Raw genomic sequence first — 20,534 nt, forward strand, 5'->3', positions numbered from 1 at the left:
TGTTCTTTATTCTTTCGGTAAAGTCACATAGAAGGGAAATAATAAAATAATGTTTTATTTGTTTTCTTTTATTATTTCCCTTCTACTTGACTTTACCGAAAGAACCAAGAATATGAATCCCTGCAGTCACGAAAGCTTTAAATCGAAATTTAGCCACCCGATGATTAAACTGGGTTCACAAATTGAGATGATGGCCTTAGCCTGGTCACAAATGACTGCACAAAAAAGACATCAACTCTAATCTATTCCATGCTGGATGAAATGAATGAAGGCCTTCTCATGTCACCGTCCCTCATTTCTCACATCTCATTGGTGAACTTCCCCTGTGTATTTTCTCTATCGGCTGCCATTCTGTAATGAGCCTCCTAATTTGGCCATCGTCTCTTCCATCCGGTGTGTCCTGCTCAGGGCCCAGCTATTTTTCGAAAGTCAATACGATGTTCGTAATTAGCATTTTGTGAGATCCACACATTCCCCCTTTTTTGTCTCTCAGCCAGGCAGGCGTTGACAACCTTCTCAAGGTCTACCCCTGCTATGTGCGAAAGCACAACCAATATCATATCTGCATATGATTATCACGAAGCAAAGTCATGGATTAAAAAGCAATGGATATGGTCTCTATGCTTATTTGCATATCTTTTAATATTTTGTTCTAGTTTTTATTATCAGTATCTATGAATAAAAGGCCATTATATTAAATATGCTTTTTCACTTAATTTGGCAGAACTCCAGCTGTGAGAATAAAAAAAAATCTTCAAATGTCATGCGCTGAAAATCTCTGTCGCTGTGTGGATGTGAAAGTCCAGCACCCTAGTGTGGAAAAAAAGGTCAAATTGAAGAGATCTCAGAAGTAGTTATGTGATATCACACATACAGGGTGATGCAACGCAGTGCAAGATTTGCGGAGGACATTTCTTCATCTAATTATATAACGTCAAGAACACACTATTTTCACACATTTTTTGAAAAGGTAAACATGAAATAACAAAAATAAGGCTGTAAAAACCTAACAAAAACGATTAGTTATCGATTTTTCTAAAGAGCACTTGTCACGTGAAAGGATAAACCTAGAAAAGTAGATCTGGTATGAAGCGACATTGTAATTACTCCATTATACACAATTTTCACTTACAATGTACTGCCATTCATACTAAATCAAGATTCCAGGGTACTACCTAATCAGCATGAGTAATGGCCAATGTTAAACAAGCACACGATTTCTGTATGTCAACGGTTTTATAATGTTGGAAAAAAAAGGAAACTATTCAATGGTTTATCTACATCGATTATATTCAAGGATTGGAAGGTTGCGTAGGTGCGTGCACTGTGTGCCCATGAGTGTCAAGGGCTCAGTTCAATGAGACAAATGCAACTTGGCAGAAGTTGTCTCTGCACCCCCCAGACAAGGCTAAACAACACAGCAGGCAGCCTTCCCTGTTCAGATGAAAGTAGCACCATGGTGGGTTTTCATTTTCACTGTCCAAGTAGTGTTAAAAAAAACCTCCGTCGACTTGCATCTCCGAGCATTCACACTGAGCGTGCTCAATACAGCTGTGAACACTGTGTAATACCATTCATAATTAAATTACCTGTAATACACACCTGATTTAATCATGTTTGTTGTTGTGCGCTCGATCGCACAAGGATGGATAAGCACAAAAGCAGTCAACATGTGCGGGAAATTTATACGGTAATCTCGTTTATTTTTTAATGTTTTCAATCAGGGTTTTAAAACACATGATGATAATTATCGAAGGTCGTGAAAAGAAGGAGAACTTGCAAGGCTGATTTAATGTCGGCATTACATCGACTCTGCTTTGAGAACAGCGCACACACCATCTGTGGTGTAACGGCTTATGTGGACAAACGCTAATGTTGCTTTTCAAAGTATAATGAAAAGTTAATGAATTGTCTTAAAAGTAAAAGAAAAAAACCGTAAACACTTACATCTCCCCCAAAGTCGGTCTCCGCAGGTGGTCCGCCATTGAAGAACCTTCAGCAGTAAATCAATGGTAAAAGATGAAAGTTTAAATGAAAGGAAATACACTGCAACCAAACCTTCATTAAAATGCTCAATAATAGCTCAAGGAAAACTAAACTGCTTTATGCTTGGCTTTGTTTTTTTTTTCCACTATAACTCCACATTGTAAAATGTTACACTGTATATATTAAAGTTTTTGCTAAGCACAAAGGTTTTTTTCATGTCAAAAATTCAGTTTCAGCAGCATACACATAAAAGTAGAAAAAAAACAACTAAGAGAATTCCACAAATGCATCACCGTGGGCATTTAGCAGTTTTCATTGTTTAAAAAACGATACTTACAATTTTTTTTATGCTTGCGTGTCTGTGTGTTTATTGGGTATTTGCGGCAAAGAGTGCCTCGAGCAAAGACATCGGAGAAGACGAGAGAAAGAGGGGGGGGGGGGCAGCGTTGTGCGATGGGGAAACCACCCACTTACTCGATGGAGGGAAGGAGATACGACTTCTTGAGGCTCTCGAAGTAGGGCCCCAGGTTGGCGGTGCCCTCCACCACGAAGACCACGTCGCGCACCGCCTGGCTGGGCCCTGCGCCACCCACCACGTCCGTCACCACCATCCTCGAACGCTGCGCCGTGCGCGGGCCCCGCTTGGGCTCCTCGACAGCACGATCTTTTCGGTTCGTTGGAGAGAAAAAAATATATATTCTGAGGCTCAAAATGCCTTAAATGCAGAGCCAGTGAAATAAACGGATTTATACGCCAAAAGCAATATACACATACCGTAAAAATCAAGCAAAACGACATTTAATCGTTTAGCCGTTTGCAAGTTATGACATTTTAAAACCTATCATGCCACTGTGCATATTAGTATGCGTCCACTAAATGTAATTTTTATCACTCATACACAGTTTTGAGTTTTATAATTACCGCTTGTCTACAAATGCAGTTAATTTTACGAGCAATTGTGTTTATTAATATTGTTAAAAATTCAAACACCAATTACTGTAATGAACATTCTTCGACCATGACGGGATTAAAGCAATCCTACATCGTGGTCGATTACGCGCTTTTAAAGCATTGCAGTGTAGAATAGCATTAATGCCCTACAAACACAGTGCGGCTCATGCGGTTTTAATTACTTAATTGAAAGACTTTGGAAAGTCCTAATGAGCATACTTAACATTCAAACTCAGCGTATGTTACGAAAAAAGCCTGTGAAGTTCGCACCGACTACATTCTAAAGAAGCATAGCGCTATGTAAACTATACTCTCTGCATTCACTTTAATTGTGTAAGTGTATTTCAATAATTTCGTTCTATCCCCCAACCATGTACGTGCATCACCACAGTAAATATAATAATATAATGGTAGGTATTCTAGATTTGAATTCTAGATTTGAAGCTTTCGTGACTGCAAGGATTCAATATGAAAAGGTAGGTATGATTGCACGCAATAATATTTTGTGTTTAGTTTGTCCATCACGCGCACCTCCGATTAGCACGGTTGGCTACGTACGGTGTGAAAGTTCAACAAACCTATATAAAAGATGCAAAATAAAACAACATATCTGTGCTGTATATACCCCAGCAGAGTGGATGTTTGAATGTCCGTCTGTAAATAGAAAATGTTCTACTCGCCCCCGAATCCCCATATAATCATCTAAAAAAATGAGGGTAGCCACTATACAGCCATTTTTGTCAATCCATCTTTGGGAGATGGAAAAATCACGAGTGGGATTTCTATGAAAGTGGCGGCTAAAGACCATCTAGTCTTGAGTTGTGGGGGGTCAAAAAATAGTACAAATGGCATCCACAACTGGATAATGGGACCCTGGGTCGTCATGAAAAAAAATACAGCCCTTTGTCAATCCACTCACGGTGAAAGTGGGGGTAGGTGATGGGGGAGAGTGCCCAATCGCATTTCAAACAACCCTCTCCGCTGATATTAGTTGTAGCCAAGATTTGAACTCGGGTCACCAGTTTAAAATACGGCGCCTTTCTTACATGCAAAGCCTCCCATAGATATCCAGTACACGGCGAAACCAGTGGTTGCTTCTCAAGTACTTCACGAGCCATCAGATGGTGAAAAAGAATATTACAAACTAAAACTCATATTTACACGAATATTGAGCGCTATTCGCTAACATTATTCATGTTATGCGCACAACAAAGCACGATTTAAACGTGAATAACAATGCATTTGCTGGTAGCCACCAATGCAAATTGACAGCTATCTACGGGGCAAAAGTCCCCACCATATCCTGCATCCGTATATTAGAATATATGATCTGATCAAATGATCTTCTTACATGTGGATAAGCGCGGATAATGGGGTTTATGTGCCACCCCGAACGAATGACTGTACTACTCTTGTCCGCAATAAAGCACGGAAAAAAGTAATTGTCGAGTCGATAACAGATAGGCGGAACGATGTGGGGGGTGGGGGGGGTTAGGTACGGACGCGTGAATAATGACGACTTTTAAGTTTCACGCGATATCGACGACAGACTTTTGAAATGCGGTAACAATGTGACGCTGTAAAATGTCTAATTGCTGAGTCCCTATGCCGAGCACGGCTATGTATTTAACGAATCATGCTGATGATGACGGCAAGTACGATGAATTGGACAAAGTACATCCCAACTAGCCCTCAGTGGTCATCCTAAGAATGACCTTAACCCTTCAAATTCTTATCTACAACTTCAGTTACGATCTACACATTAAGGTATACTCTAACACTTAATTACCTAGAAGTTAAAAGCCACAAGTCACCTGCAATTCGCTGCGGCCTACGCCTGCGTGCAGCCTGAAGGGGACCGGCCTCGCCTGGCCACTTGGACGACTGGGCGCCACGTCCCGGCCGGTAGCCGCGCTAGGCCAGACCGGTGTCCCGGGGCCGTCGCGCGGTCATCGGTTTTCCCGGCCGACGAGGACGACTCCGACGTGCGCTTTGTCGCTCAGAAGCCGCCCGATTGTTACTCCTCAGTTAAAATGAAAATAAAACGCGGCTTTCTGTCTCTCTGGCTACCGCTGTGGCCGCGAAACGCCGCTAGGCCGAGGGGCGAGGCCGGATCCGGTTCCCTGTGGCCACCTCCTCATTGCCATGGCACCGGAGACCCGGGTCCCCACGAACCCAGTTTCCCGTAACCAAGCAACCGATAGACCCTCCGACTCCAGGAACCCGGGATTCGTTGCCATGACAACTACCCATGGACCCCCCCCCGATTAATTAATTATTAGATCATGGGCCACAGCAGAAAGTTGTAACACCGCAGGAGCCTCGCCTGGTACGCAGGAGATCTTGGGTTCGATCCCAAACCTGACGCCTGCTGCTGTATATTTGGAGTTTGTGTGTGTCTCTCTCTCTGCCCCCGTGGTCGTGTGGATTTTTCTCCGGGTCCTTCGGGTTTTCCCTCCACATTTAGAATCAATATTACGCGTTTAGAGTATGTGGCTGCGATAAAATTCCACACGATGATGTGAAAGCCACTTCGCTAAGCTATGATGTGTGGCCTTATGTGTGGCCAGGCCGCTTCTGAAAAAGTGGGCCCTTACCTGGTCAAATAAAAAGTGTGGTTTTATTCAACCGGCGAATATGAGTGATTGATTTCATAGCATCCTCATTTCACATACTTCACTGTTATTGGCCACAGAAATAATTTGGAGCCACTGAAGTTATACGACCTCAGGTGATTCCGATCATTTAGATGTTTGCCTCTGGTCAGGTGGACTGGGCAGTAAACAAGCCAGTCGATTGTGAAAGCTTCGCTGGGAGTTGTTAGGGGATTGGAAATTATAAACAAGACACATTGCACTTTTCAAAACCACAAGATGCCACATTTTGTAGGCTTAAGTTTATACAACATAGATCACCAATGTCGCTTCCCCGCATTACATAAAAAAAAATCTAGTCTAATTTTGGCGGGCCGAAAATCCAAAATATATTCTTTATATTAATCTAGCGATAAGCATTGACTCGACTATATAATAATAATCTTGGCATTTATATGGACCTTAAATATCTCAGCAATGGAAAGCGACTCAACGCCTCATCTCAAACAAGTCAAAGGCCCCCCCCGGTGGCAGCTGTCCCTATGCAGCACCAGGTGACTTAGCGCCAGCTTTACAGTGGGATTTCGTCTGCTAGTAAGGGGCGATATTATTGCCGTGAGCTATTTCAAATAAGCAGTTGGCAGGTATATTGTTGTTACCTTTGCATATTTGAACCACTCGTTTCCAGCAATACCGCTGGGCCATTACCATCTTGAAGAGCAAATGTGAATCAAGATAGTCAGTTACGTGGATGTTTTACTGGTAGGAACCTCCTGGTTACACCAGCCCACAGGGGATTATTGTGTCCGTCCGTCCGTGGTGCATCCAAAAATGGGAGGGGTGGGGCTGGATGGAGAGGGGAGGGGCTGGGTGGGGAGGGGCTGGGGGGTGGAGGAAATGGGCTGGGTGGGGAGGGTAGGGCTGGGTAGGGGGTGGGAGGGGTGGGGCTGGGTGGGGAGGGGCTGGTCACCCCGTGGTGCCCTTATTAAACTCAACGTTTAACCTACTCACGCCGGCTTGTGCCCGCCCTCACAGTCGGGCATATTTGCGGAATACACCACGCCGCCGTTGACCCTGCAGGCCATTGACCGAGCAACCCAACGTTCCTACCAGCTCCCTCCACAGGAATGTGTTGATGTTAACAGCCCTGTACCAGTGGTAGACAATACAATCTGCCATGGTGAGATGGCGATACACCTTTTGTGTATACAGTACCGTATTATTTAATGTTTCCAGCCTGTATACATTCATATTTGCTGGTGTACTGCAGCTACACGAAATATTTTTTGGCAAAAGACTGCACTCGTATAATAATTATTATTATGTTTTACTACCAATGCAGTTGCATTGAACGATTTTGGAAATGCAGGAACAAATATCTGTGCGGGGCAAATGTCGAGGGCACGGTGGAGGCGGGTGGTGTAAAGGTTATAAAGGGGGTACTGCATATGGCTTGTTCCCATCCCACCACACGCCCCCCACTGCTGCCCCCCTCCCCCATAACGCCTCGCACGCTTTGTACCCCCGACCGAACATACAACACAATTGTCTGCTTTAAGTGCACCGTTCCTGTCCAATTAAAATCATGTTGCATACTGCATGACTTGTATTTTTAAGGGAAGCAATGTACTGCTAATTGTTATACCCTTTAGTGACAGCAGTGCCCAGCCTTTGGGAAAGATTAGCAATGAAAAGATTTTTTTATGAACGTACAAATGAGATTTTTTTTGGGGAATTTCAGTATGTGCAGTTTTTTATATTGTTTCTGAACGTCTTGCGATACGGTCGTGTTTAGATACTAAAACAAAATTAACGAGTGGTGGCATGTGTGTACGTTCTGTACTAATGCAATTACCACGTGTGCATAAGAACGTGTGTGTGGGGAGCGGTAGTGCAGTGGTTAGCACGTTACACTATGAACCCACTGACCCGAATTTGATTTCTGCCCATGGAGAACACCAGTGACGATTATCTAAACCAGTCCTGGGCCTGCGTAAGGTCGACTCAACCTCAAATGACTATATAGTTTGATTTGTAAACATCGCCACTGGGGTGATAAAGGCAGCCAGGTGTGATGCTGCCCCCCCCCCCATCTCCTCATGTGCCGTGCCAGCTTTCATAGGTGCTCGCTAACAGCACTTGCCCCAACAGTCTGTTAAGGCTATACGGGAGATCTGTGTGCGTGGGTGTAAGTTCACGCGTTAATTTGTGTCACTGTGTGCACATTTATTTGTACAATTGAATGGCCTCACAAAATTGACACTACTTTAACGGGTTGACTTAGCAGCGAGTTTGTTATGTGATGTATTATTTTTTTACCTTGACACATTTTCTGCCTCTCAGAGTAATTCCCTCTCTCCATACTTATTTGCACATATTCCGCAGTGGCAGCCAATGGAGGAAACACGCCCAAGAGGACGTCCAAGCGTGGAGATGGAGCTATGGGATCAGCTTCTGCGTAGAAGTTAGATGGATTGTTACATTGCAGAACTCATCGAGTTGGGATGCGGTGGGGGGGGGGCACGCAGCAGTGGTAGATCAAGGCTTCTCCTGATGATAACCAATTCACTGGCTGATTCCAATGATCAAGGAAGGAAAGGGTAACATATTCGTCAATATTACTGCCATAAAAAGAGAAAATATAGAAAATCGGTGACATTTCGGGTAGAATTCTTGGTTAATATTTCATTGTGATTTACATGATTGAGCCGCGCACACCTGAACTGAGAGCACACTGTACAATCCTTACGAGGACCACCCACACTTAAGAGTGGCACGCCATGGGAAAGTGCAGGATCCTCATGACTCCTCTCCATCTGAGTAATTATTCTTCTTCTAAGCCTGAAGTCCCATTGTTGCCCGGTCTCAGCTGCTCGCTCCATGAGCTTTTATATTCTGCGCCTCTTCTTTCATGTCATCCACCGCATCCTTCTTCCCCGCACTGGCATCTCTGTAGCATGTGGGTCATTCTTGTCTTGTTTCAAAACAATCAAAGATAAATGACGAGACCACAGACATGGGTGTGCATCTGTCCTTTAACAAATATGGACAAAATATTGAATGCTGTGAGGCAGGACTAATACTTTGAACACGAAAATCAACCAGCCCTGGAAAGTCATAGAACATTAAACAAAGAAATGAAAACTAGGGCACAAGGCCTGTGGTGGAGATGGAGGGGTGTTTATAGGGGTGAAAGAGAGTGCATTGTAATACTGGTGGTTTGCTGTATGTATTGCAAGTTCGAGTGTAGACACATTAAGTGCAAGGCATTACTCCAGGGCACAGCATGTCAAAGGCAGAGTGTTTTGCTTTATTAATTTATAACAGAACAAACACACAAGAACACCAAAAAACACTTATGTATAACTCTTTTTTTGTGTGTTTGATTAAACCAGTCGTCAACTAACGAACACCAAAAAACAATCAAGATGGTAAATAGTCAAATATAGAAAACACTGCTAACTGTTACAAATATACGCGTAATAAACTACACAAACCGGAGACTGCACTACGAGAGAGGATGGCCAGAGACCGCACAGATATAACACTTTGATTGGCTGTTGTAAGTGATACACGTGAGCTTTCCACAAACTGTTCGTTCCGTTTGTATTCCAAGATACGAACTTCGGAGGCTGCAGTTTCATGAACCGATATTGTATCAGAGAGAAAAAAAAGTATATTGTTCCGTTTTTCATTTTCTTTTTTCAACTAACGCCCGTTTATTTGTTTTAAAATCCCATTAAATTATCGCGTTACAAGTGATCTGAGAAAGTCCCGGTAATGAGACATAATTAGGCGATGATGCAAAACGTGGACTCCCACCAGCTCCGACACAGCTTCAGTGAAAGCCGGCCCTGCCCATCGTTTATGATTGGCAATGACAGGCTGCAGATCAGAGCCTTGTGCTTTAGGACTGACAACACAGCACATACTACAGATACACCATACACGACGAGTCTTAACACACAAACGGAAACACAAAAACGACACGCGCTGTGCTAAATTTTTTCTCTTCTCCTAAAAAATATTTTTTTCATTTTTTTGTTTAAACCCAAGCCCACCCCCTCATTTGTTTGTACTCAAGTCCGAATGGGCGTTAAGTGTCGCCAGAGGGCAAGGAACCTCCAGCGTCAGAGGGACAGACCGCCCCCTCTTTATGAAGCGCGCGGGGCCTCGGACCAACTGTGTTTTTGAACGGTGCGCCAACACTCGCCATTCCCGAACAAATCATAAAAATGCGTAAAGCAGGACCCATTTGCCTGCCCACCCCCTCTAGCCCTACACTCCTACCCCCTCTAACTCTACGGCCAGGTGATGTGTGGTGAATATATTCCAGAAGCCCAATTAAAATACGAGACTTACAAGCATGCGATAAGTGAACGACCTTTGACACCGAATAAGTACTTATAAAGAACGAGTTATGCATGGAAGCATGTCACCGTATAATTATTTTTGCATGGAATCTGTAAACGGAGATACGGCAAGAGGTTACAGTATTTTTTTTGTTCAACAATACAGTTATGTACATGTATATCATCTTGAAAGTAAAGTAACGTACGCACACGACTGCTGTTACGAGAGGAGTCTGAGCGAAGCGTGCACGACACTCGCGTTTATGAATTCCACACTGGGTTCGCAATGTCCCGTGTGTGTGTTTTTTTTGTTAATCGTCGAAGTTGGTACCAGGTCTTTTATAACAACAAATAAAATCAAACAAAACAGTCAATCCGACACACAGCTTGCCTTACACATATCCACGCCTTTTGTTAACCAGAGTGTGTCACCAAAATGGCATTAGAGGTGTGACTTTAGCTCAAGAAGGGATTATTTCCGTAGAATGTAGCCTTAATTAATGTCGATCCACACAGTGGTAAGGAGTGAGAACCCGACACCATAACCCTGCTAGTCTGGTATTCAACCAGCATTTCCCACTGTTCAGCTCTGCTCCCTGTAGTACAAGCCAACTGATTTTTGGTGGGTTCAAGTGGTAGAATATAAATGTTCATCGTAATCAAAGAATAGTTGTGAGCATGTTGAAATTAATCACGTAACGCACGTTTTACCAACGGTGGAGCCAATGCGATTTTAGCTGGGTGAGATTAATTTGACCGAGAAACCCAGACTTACAAAGAAGTTGCAGACAATGTGACTCTGAAACGTTTCTCAATTACAGGTATTTGGCTGCAGTGCCACTTTCGCATAACAGCTCACTGTAATGTGAGTCAAGTCAAAGAGATTGTGTTCGTGGCTGCTATGGGCTTCTCAATCCCAAACGAACATTGATTATCCCTGAATTAAATAGGACATATCAGATGAATAATAGTAGAAGCACGCGAAAAGTGTGTATTAACTTAAGATGGAGCGTTACGCAAAATAACAGCAGATTTCCATGCAGGGCCAGCACCGCATTTTACATTTGGCAACTTGAGACCAATTCCGCCAATTACAGAACCTCGGGTGGGAGGTCAATGCAAGTTATTCTACGGAAAGGTGAATATCACAGGAGCCAGCCGCAGAGTCTTGATTTTAAAGTTTTAACTGCGGTGGCTTTGGGTGCGTTATGTCTCGTGTCGTTTCGTAGTCAAACTGCCACATAGATTTAGAGAAAAAAAGAAAGCGACCTTCGGGGTGACTGGCCTTGTTCAGAAAACCGAAAAAGGTCAATCGACTGAAATGTTAGCGCTTAGCTTCCTAAATACATTTTGGCAGATTAACTAACAAATAACGATGGCAAAAGGTCCTTGGATGTCCGATTCACCTACAACATTTATTTGACGTCGAGCTTCTCTGCTTGGCAGGTCCCATCAACATTTTTAAGAAAGTATATTATTAAGGCCTATTATTCATTTGTTCTACCATTACTATGTACACTCGGTTCGGGAGCAAATCAATACTTTTATGATTGCAACAAAAATGACGTAATATGATATGGGGAAAAAGACCGATTTTTTTTGTCCACGTCAACTCATCGATAGCACAGTGCGTGGTGGATGACGCACCTCTGGAGCTGCAGGTGCCGAATTCGAGCCCCATGCCACGTTGTCCCTGCATCCACATTTTTTCAAATTGTACTCAAGACACACGGTCCCAGTTGCACGTGGTTGGCTGTACGACACGGGCAACCACAGCTTGCACCGCGATGCGGATTTATATTACTGCGCAAGGAATCTGAACGCACAGAGCAAGCGTCGGTATCTGATCAATTGTTCGCAGAGCATCTTAGCTGGGAAGCCAAATTGCAGCATCGCCCCCTACTGGCAGACTAACACCCCCTTGCTGGCTGGTGCTGCGTTTACCTAGCGCCTCACAGGGACAGCTGCCAACGGGGGTCCCCTGCCACGAAGCGCCTCGAGACGTACGGCACGGGAGGTGGCGGTATAAATATTAAGAGTTGATGACGACGACGATTATACTTCAACTGAAATTTGCACAAGGTTCGGCATGCCTCCTCTCTACTCTCCATCCACCGTATGATGACGTGTTAAGCGTGAACGGAAAGGTGACATCGCTGTCTGTCCACCGATCGAGGGTGGGATGTTGCCGTGTCCATGTATGAGGGTTTTTTGTCGACGCGAAACGGTAACTGGGAGGATTACAGCTGGAAGTAGAGTCGATGCGTTCATGTCTGCTGGGCTATTCTGCTCTCCCCGCTGCGACAATCTCCATCCTCCTGTACATAGCGACGATCTCCCTCGCACATCGAAAACCGCGATGCTGCATTAGCAGTGGTACGCAAACACATGTAAAAAAACAACAACGTTCGTCAATAACACTGTCCTTATAAAAAAAAAATTAGGCGATGTACTTTCTGTCACGATGAAGGCCACTGCCTGAAAGGGAGTTCGTTATTTCTATTAACTTTTAGAGCAGTGTATTAAAACATGGTTGCGTTGTTTCCGTGGACATATTATCTATCATCCAGCCCACACAGCACGGCACGGAGGATGGGAGTTTTACAGTGAATCAATAATTAAAATGTCAAATCAGAAACCTTTATTGGGCTGCAAGAACGAGAGCTGTGGAGAGGGAGCCGGTACCTTGCTTTGTCTGCAAGGTTTAATCGGTTTACTCATGGAAGGGCATGGCGATTAAAAGAAAAAAGCTATGTTTTTGACAACATTACGTTATTAATTCACTGAACGACCACATGGCCTTTCATTTCAAAGTCAGGACCTTCAATCTCGCAAGTTAGGCGGCAGGAAAATTGAGTTCAGCAACATTGAGTTGGCAAGCAAGCAAAAAAACGTATTTGGTTTTTAGTCATTTTGTTCATTTTGAAAATAAAATAAAATTACGATTTAAATGCCGATAGCAAATGCACGTGATTCGTAAGCCAACCAATGGACGATGTTTTCTTTGAAAAATTATGATCCGAAATGTTCTCATGCACAATGTTAACGACGACAACAACAGCAACAACACAAATCTCTGCAAGAGAATGGCTTTGCGTTCCCCCTCCCCCCGTTAAAAATGAATAAAGAATAAATCATCAACCGATGTCTGAACCACAACTAAGTCATTTGGCACTGTTAAGATGCGTACAGGACTCGGACAATAAATAGACCCAACCATGGCAAAATGTTCTACAGGACATGCACACACACACATATTAATGAAAAATACACAAATTATTACACTTCGTTTAAGAAAGAGTTGTGCATGAAAAAACACGTTTTTTTAAATGTTTTGTACAGAAAACATCAAAAGTGGATTGTCAAAACTATTATTGGCCGAAAATAAATGTGACAAGACGCGACAGCTTCATCTAAGAGAGCTACAGATGTCCCACAAACGAGGACGTTTTAACGAACTGGCATCTAAAGATGTTGCACAAATTTTCATATTAAAAGTTTTTTTCCTTTAAAGTTGCACGTCGCCTACGCTCAAATTCACACGGTTTCACAACATAAGCAAGACGCGGTCATTTTCTTTACAAAATACAAATCCTATATATATGTATGCATGTTTGTGGACATATACAGAGTGGACACAAAGTTCCTTTGCATGGAAAAAAAGACGATGTCCTCGACTCGAACAGATACGTTTGCTGCCCTCCATGCTCAGCACGCAGGCTGGATTCGTGCCCCAGTTCTCCACCACAGATCTTCCCAAGCGGATGGCTGTGTAACTGCACAAGCAAATTCCGGACAGCTGTTTCAACATCCTCAATATTTGTCAATCTGTCAGGTATTCCCCTTGTCGTTGTCAGGTCTGGGCTTCGAGGTGGCCAGATCACATCGAATCCTCTCTCAATCCACCGTCCGCTGCATTTCCCGTATTCCAATAATTGCCAAATTGCAAGGGCAGAATGTGCCAGAGGCCCCACCTTTGCCGTAGGGTGCATGCTGCAGAGGGACTTTGTGACCACACAGTAGATCTCCTGCCTTCAGACAAAACGCAATACACGTCGAGATGTGTGTTCAAACGAGAGGTGATTGGAGAGCGGTGGCCTTTGTGAGAGCCTGCCCCATAATCACCTCCGGGGAGGAATGTATAACCTGCATCTTCAATTCTCACCGCGGTAACAATTCATATTGCTTTTGCAACGAGCTCCAAAAAAAACACCAACAACGGCAAAGACGACAGTTACAACAACAACACACAAAGTATAGCAAGATAACAGCCTGGCTAGTGTACAAAAAAACAGCTCTTCCAAGATAAATTTTTGTACGTTAAATTTAGCGTTCTTCATTCGCTGACTTTTTATTTAATTTACACACCTTTAATTTATATCCATCTGTTGTCTAATCATTCATTCGTGTTTTGTCGTCATATATGTTTTTTAAATTATATTTCTTTCTTTTTAAGTATAAAAATACCCTTTTTCAGGCATCCCTGACTGGCGAAGCTTCTTGTCTCTTGAATCTCCGTCGCTGTTGTTCAGGGAGAGGAGGGGGGGGGGTAGCGCCACAAACGAAGCTGGAGGCAGTCTAAACATCGTGGGGCGGGCGAGGGGTGACCCGGGCGAGGAGGCCCTTTCGTGAATCTCAAACAACAAGACGCCACTTGACACAATTCTGCCGTGCCACAAACCACGTGCTCCAATGCGTACTTTTGTATGGCCGCAAAAGTAACGGCGAAAAGTTGAAGGTGAAATATTTTTTGTTGTTTTTTCGTCGACTTTTTTTTTCTCCAACTTACTCTTCCTTTAATCTATGTGGAATATACATCGGAGACGTTAACACACAAAAAACGTTTAAAATCTCCAGCGTTTTAGACAAAATCTCGACGAAGCACAAAGCGCATAAATTCTAGTCTTGCATTTGTTTTGCTTTTTTCTTTCCAGCATTTTGGCTTGGACACAACGCAAATAGGTCAATGACACACGGTGCACGATCCAAATAATCTCCTAAGAACATGCTCCGTTCCTTCTCGGGGGAAAAAAAAAAGTTTGACGCTGTGGAACTGGGGGTTTTCACGGTTGAGTGCACGCACCGCGATATATATACTTAAAAAAAAACTGTTCCCGAAATGAGGAATCACGGAACGCACAACAAAGAAACCCGACCACCGGGGCGCGGAGACATTAAAGGATGACCAACCCCTCACTTTCGGTGGATCGGCCAAAACTGAACCAGCTTTCGGGAGTGGCTTCACCCCCACACATGGGGCCCCCGTGCCTTTAAAACCACGTGCAAGCTGATGGTGCGCTACAGAGAAAAGAGAAATATATAATTTTTGTAACAAACAAAAAAAATACCCAACGCGGTTATAAGATGTAACGAGCCAAAGAGACGATGCGGTGACGTGCAAAACGGTCACACACACACACAACAACAATAACAAAAAAACATCAGTTAATGGCATCTTGGCAAACGAATAATAAAAATGCAAGTGGTGTGATGTAAAACGCACTTTTAAACAGTTCAAATGTAGCAGCTTGTCTTAGACAAAACTTGATCCCAGACAACCTCAGAACAAGTGTGAAAACACCTTGAGCACTTGAACAAAACTACGAGAACATGTACTACCGACCTGTCTTAAAAACTTTATTTCTCAAGTGCCAAATAAGTTAGGAAATAAATTATCATCTGAGCCATATGACTTCATAAAAAACCCGTATAAAAATAGAAATACTGTCAATAAAATATACAGAGCAATGGCCTCTACCAGACAGATTCAATTGGTAGCATAATTTCGTGTTATATTTTGATAAAATTATTTTTTTTAAATTATCATTATTTTAAATAACATTCTCCTAAAAACCTTCAAGTTGTGTGTACGCATCACCTTTAAGTACAATACGCTCTCTCTCTCTCGCTCTATCTCTCTCTCCGTCCCCCCTCTCTCGCCTGCATTTTATAAGTTATTGACGAGTTTACGTAAAAATGCTCAAGCCCCACCCCGTCGCGATATAACAGTAACTTTGAGCCTCTGTCACCTGACGATTCAACTCTCTCTTCTGGGAGCATCGTTTGGCAAAAGGCAAAATAAAGTTGCCGAGTGAAGCACGTGTAAACATTGGGACTTGAAGCGTGCAACAAAACGGTTGCTGAGCAGGGAAACTAAAGCCTTCAAACTCACACACAACCTCGTCGAATTTGTTGGTCTCCCTGTTTCTGTTTGTTGTTCTTTGTTTGAACCCTCTATTATTTATTTTTTTACATCTGGTGAGAAGTGCGCGTTTCACGTCGGTGGTGGCGGTGGTTTTCTATTTTTTGTTGATTTCTTCATCTTGGTCTTGGTTTTGTTGTTTGTTTCTTTGTAAGCAGATGACAGATTGTCTTCACATGTCTGCTTGTGTCCAATACCACTTAAAACCCTGCTTCTTACGCTTTATATATATTTATAACGTGTGCGCACGCGCGCGCTCGCGTGCGTCTGTGTGTGTACAAAACGAACCAAAGAAATCGGTTGACAAGTGGGGACGCCGCCGCCACCGCCGCCGAAGGGAAGAGTGCTGTGGATGTGCTAGCGCAGCTGCCGCGGGGTCGCGTGGTGGATGAGCGGCGGGGCGGGCGACAGCGGCTGAACAACGACGATGAAATTTTGCGCGGCGGTCAGCGGCACAGAGCATCGGCAGGGAGCGGCACGGATAACGCACGCACGCACGCACGCGGGCCAAGCGCCGCGGGGTTGCTGAACGATAACGGCACGTTCTCTCAAGAGAGAACGATAGCGTGTGTGTGTGAGAGAGAGAGAGACATTCCATAATCGCCTGCCCTCCGAGGAAGTATGGAAGCATTCGGTCTCTTCCCCCCCCCCCCTTCCCCACGGAAGCCCAGCGCAACTGCATCTCTGCGGCGCGGTGGCACAGTTTTGCACCGCCCGGGCCAAGCACGGTGGATTTCACATTCGCGTCTCGCGTCACAAAGTTGTTTCCGTCGGGCACAATCCTCTAGTGTGTCAAAGCCGCTGCCCCCCCCCCACACCCCCCATCCTTCCCCCTGTTGTGCACGTGCACCGGTACGTGAATGTAAACGTAACGTCAAAACCGCGCGTGTTTCTTTTTATGGTACGAATGCAAAAATGTGTAAACAGCGAGAGGCCTTTGTACCACTGCGAACGTCATAACGGCGGTGATCGATCGGTCGTGGTTTAGTTCCTAGTCGGGAAACGTCCCCCAGGTGTCGAGGAGCCTCGAGTGATCGTGAGTGGATGTCCACCGATGGCCCTGCAATAGACCTCGAGCGCGGCGCCACCGTCTAACCCTTTGGGGGGGAACGTCTGTGATTACGTACGTTTAAATTTGCCTCCTAGGGTTCAACTTAATCCTTTCATCAAGTTATGGCATCCCTAACTTTCAGGCCGTTTTCCATGCTTGTGATTAATTCCATACTCGTGCCACGTGCGTGGATGTTTATTTAGTTATTTATAAAACATGTGACCTAAAATAACCAATCAGTTTGACTTCTACGTGTCCCTAATCCACAGTTGCTGTGGTCAGGGTTTTCAAAAATTTACCACAGCATCTTTTGAGTAACTTTTGAGCGACCCCACTACCTTACGCCAATGTTCACGCATACTGACCAGCTGACGTTTTACCTCGGCAAGTTAAATGACACCGTTCCATGAATTTTGCATCGTATGCACCAGGTGCATCTTTATATACAGTACTGTATCTGTTGTAAATATACTGTATACTATATAGCTATATACAGTATATATTATACATTATCTATGTATTCATATTCACAGTATATATGTCGTATATATACTGCAATATATATTTGAAATGCTACAAAATGAAAAATAAATTCGAAAAACAAAAAAAGAAAACAGTTAATGAAAAATTTGGCAGTGATGGATGAGGTTAAAGAGCTGTACATGCCCAAACACAAACCGACACTCTCCCACCCCCCGTCTCACCCCCTGAGTGCAGTGGCTGAGAGTGCAGTGGTTGAGGGTACAAGTTGGGGGAGGAAGTACGGACGGATGGATGGATCGGGCAGATGGCGGCGGGTGTCAGGCTCGGGGTGGCGCGTGTGGCTGTGTGGCATCCATCAGCTTCAGAAGAGCGGTGGTGGGGGACAGAGTCTGCAGAGAAAGAGGAGTCCGCGGAGAGTCCGGGGAGAGTGGTCAGATCGAAAAACGAGCGCCCATGGAAATGCGCCGACACTTTTACGGACACTCTCACCGATCGGCGAACGGACTCTGATGGCGCGGAGAAAAGACTCCTCTCCTCAAACGAGATGGCCCCCCCCCCCGTCCTCAACGACCACAGGCCCGCCTCGCCTGCCACTCGCGACATCGTCGCCAACCGCTCATCCGTCCACCCCCTCGCCCCCGCCACCCCTCACTCGGCAACCTCCTCCTCAGCCGCGTTCGCATCCCTCCCATACCCCAGCCCCGCCTGGAAAAAAAAGGTCGTGTGTTTTGGTCCCGGATATGCATTTACAAACCTGGTCCACCGTCGAAACCCAGGTCCCCAACCTGGATTACACCAAACCCACAAAGCCTCAGGAGCCGTGCCTGAAACACGGTGCTCCCTGGGTAGGCACCCCCTCCCCCAGACCCACCCCCCACGCCCCGTCCCCCTTCCTGGGCCACCCGGCTCCCTCCCACCCCCCCTCGTCAGTAGGGCTTGCTGTCGTTCTTGTTGCGTTTCAGCTGCACCTTGAGTCGCTTCATGCCGATCTGGAAGCCGTTCATGGCCTGGATGGCAGCCTGAGCCGACACGGGGTTATCGTAGCTCACGAAACCTGGAGGAGGGCCGAGAGAAGAGAGACAAAGAGGGTGGGGTGTTCAAAAAACGACGGTCATTGATGCATACTCGAGATGCATACCCTGGCTCTTCTGAAGGCAGTACAGCAAGTGGAATAATCCCCATCTGTTTCCGTCTGGACGGGGATAGAGTGTTGATTCGAGATTTGAAGCTCAGGTTTTTTGGTAAAGTCACGTAGGTAAAAATAAAGAATACAAATAAATAATGAAGTGATATAAATAATAATTATTATTTTATTTCTATTACAATTTATATCATTTTATTATTTATTCATTTTATCCATTTTTTCCCACGTGACTTTACCGAAACAACCTAAGAGTATAGAGTGTCGACTCCACACACGTGTGGGTTTTCTCCGGGGGCTCCCAGTTCCCTCCCACTTGTATGACAATCATTCATTATTAATTGGCTGAACACGTCTTGAAAAAATAAAAACCTAACGCAGGACCCTTCTGAAAAAGAGTCCTTAGATTCTGTGGCTTTCCTAGGTGAGTAATACATCTTATATTTCCATTAAAATCAGCTTCTGTCTCAGAGCGGCCCACATTTTAACACCATAACGTATTAGTACGATCGAGCTATTGCGACTCTAGCCTCGAGTGTCCACCACTTAACAATGGGGGTATTTAAAATCAAAGAGTATAATCATAATCATTATCACCACGATCATCATCGTCACTCTCACCACCATCGTCTTTGTGACTATCGCCATCGTCAACATTGAAATATCTTTCCACCTCTGCATATTTTTTCTCCTCTGTGATTTTCTTTCATTAAAAGAAATAAAAAACGAAACAAAAAGGATTATAATAAACCGCCCATAAATTGAAGCGTGTGGACAGCCGCGCACGCTGCTTCAGAGAGATACAAACGGGCTGACAGTGGGAGAGCGAGAGAGACAGAGCGAGAGAGCGGGAGAGAAGTGAGAAATACAATCATAGAAGTGCATTAATTAAGGGTAAGCTATTCTAAATTACATTAAAATAAACAAAGTTATTTCTCTACTGGATTCCACTTTTATTACAAGAGGCCCCACTGAGATGTAACCACCTGCTGCACTCGGCACGTGGAAGAATTTACAATCAACCGACGATCCCACGTTTAATACGGGGGGGGGGGGGCGCTTTCCTTTTTACAGCTCCAAAAAAACTTACGAAATAAATCTTCACCCATAATTACGCGTAATTCCATTAACATCTGGCCGGGGCCTCTTTTCTGTATTTCGCATTCACCGCATCTGCTCGTGAGCTCGTCCTTAAGGCGTCGAATCAAACGGTTGACGGGGCCCACTCGTCGTTTTTCCTAGCGGGGTGTCCCGTGACCCCCGTGGCTGCGTTACGGCGAGGCGCCTGCCCCGCGCCCCCTTCGAGCAGAAAGCGTTCGGCCACGCAGCGCGACGGCGGTGTTTAACGAGAAACATTTCTACGACCGAGAGCAATTAATTTCGTCCGTGAAGCCCGTGACATTAATTTTGTCGGGGAGGGCCCCTCAGAGCGTAATGATCATCATAAAGCACGCATTTATTGCCCTGCCAGTCCTGAGCTCCGGGTCTCTCAGGCATGGATTTGTGAACATTGCCCCTTTTTATTATTATTATTATTATCGTGAACTTTCAGTCTGTCGTAAGTTTGTGCAATTCCTCGCATTGGCGTCTTAGCTGCTTCCTCGGCAGTGGCTGAAAGGTAAAGCGTGGAATGGAATCTGGATTCGAGGACGTCACAATCCGCCCACGGGGAGCGGTAGTGACGAATATTTGAACAGGTCCTGGGCCTCCCCTAGGTCGGCACAGCCTCAAACGAGGACATGGTACGAAGTGTAAACGTTGTCACTGGGGAGAC

The 20,534-nt window shown here is 44.7% G+C and overlaps 2 protein-coding genes across 13 annotated transcripts in view; both read right to left on the minus strand.

Moving 5' to 3' along the window:
* MED25 (mediator complex subunit 25) overlaps positions 1–5,077 on the minus strand; it is a 39,989-nt gene extending 34,912 nt beyond the window's left edge. For all 6 annotated transcript variants that reach the window (XM_078863785.1, XM_078863784.1, XM_078863781.1 and 3 more), the window contains exons 1-3: positions 4,752–5,077; positions 2,461–2,650; positions 1,948–1,993 (exon numbers count right to left, since the gene is read on the minus strand). In XM_078863785.1, coding sequence (XP_078719911.1) covers positions 1,948–1,993; positions 2,461–2,597 — 183 coding nt within the window. In that variant the 5' untranslated portion in view covers positions 2,598–2,650; positions 4,752–5,077. The remainder of the gene's footprint in view (positions 1–1,947; positions 1,994–2,460; positions 2,651–4,751) is intronic.
* Positions 5,078–18,544: 13,467 nt separating this feature from the next.
* The window catches only part of LOC144936573 (CUGBP Elav-like family member 1), a 253,380-nt gene continuing 251,390 nt past the window's right edge, over positions 18,545–20,534 (minus strand). For all 7 annotated transcript variants that reach the window (XM_078863790.1, XM_078863791.1, XM_078863792.1 and 4 more), the window contains one exon: positions 18,545–18,673. In XM_078863790.1, the coding sequence (XP_078719916.1) occupies positions 18,546–18,673 (128 nt within the window). In that variant the 3' untranslated portion in view covers position 18,545. The remainder of the gene's footprint in view (positions 18,674–20,534) is intronic.

Source organism: Lampetra fluviatilis, chromosome 16 (genome assembly GCF_964198595.1).
Source record: "Lampetra fluviatilis chromosome 16, kcLamFluv1.1, whole genome shotgun sequence".
In the NCBI taxonomy this organism is placed as follows: Eukaryota; Metazoa; Chordata; class Hyperoartia; order Petromyzontiformes; family Petromyzontidae; genus Lampetra; species Lampetra fluviatilis.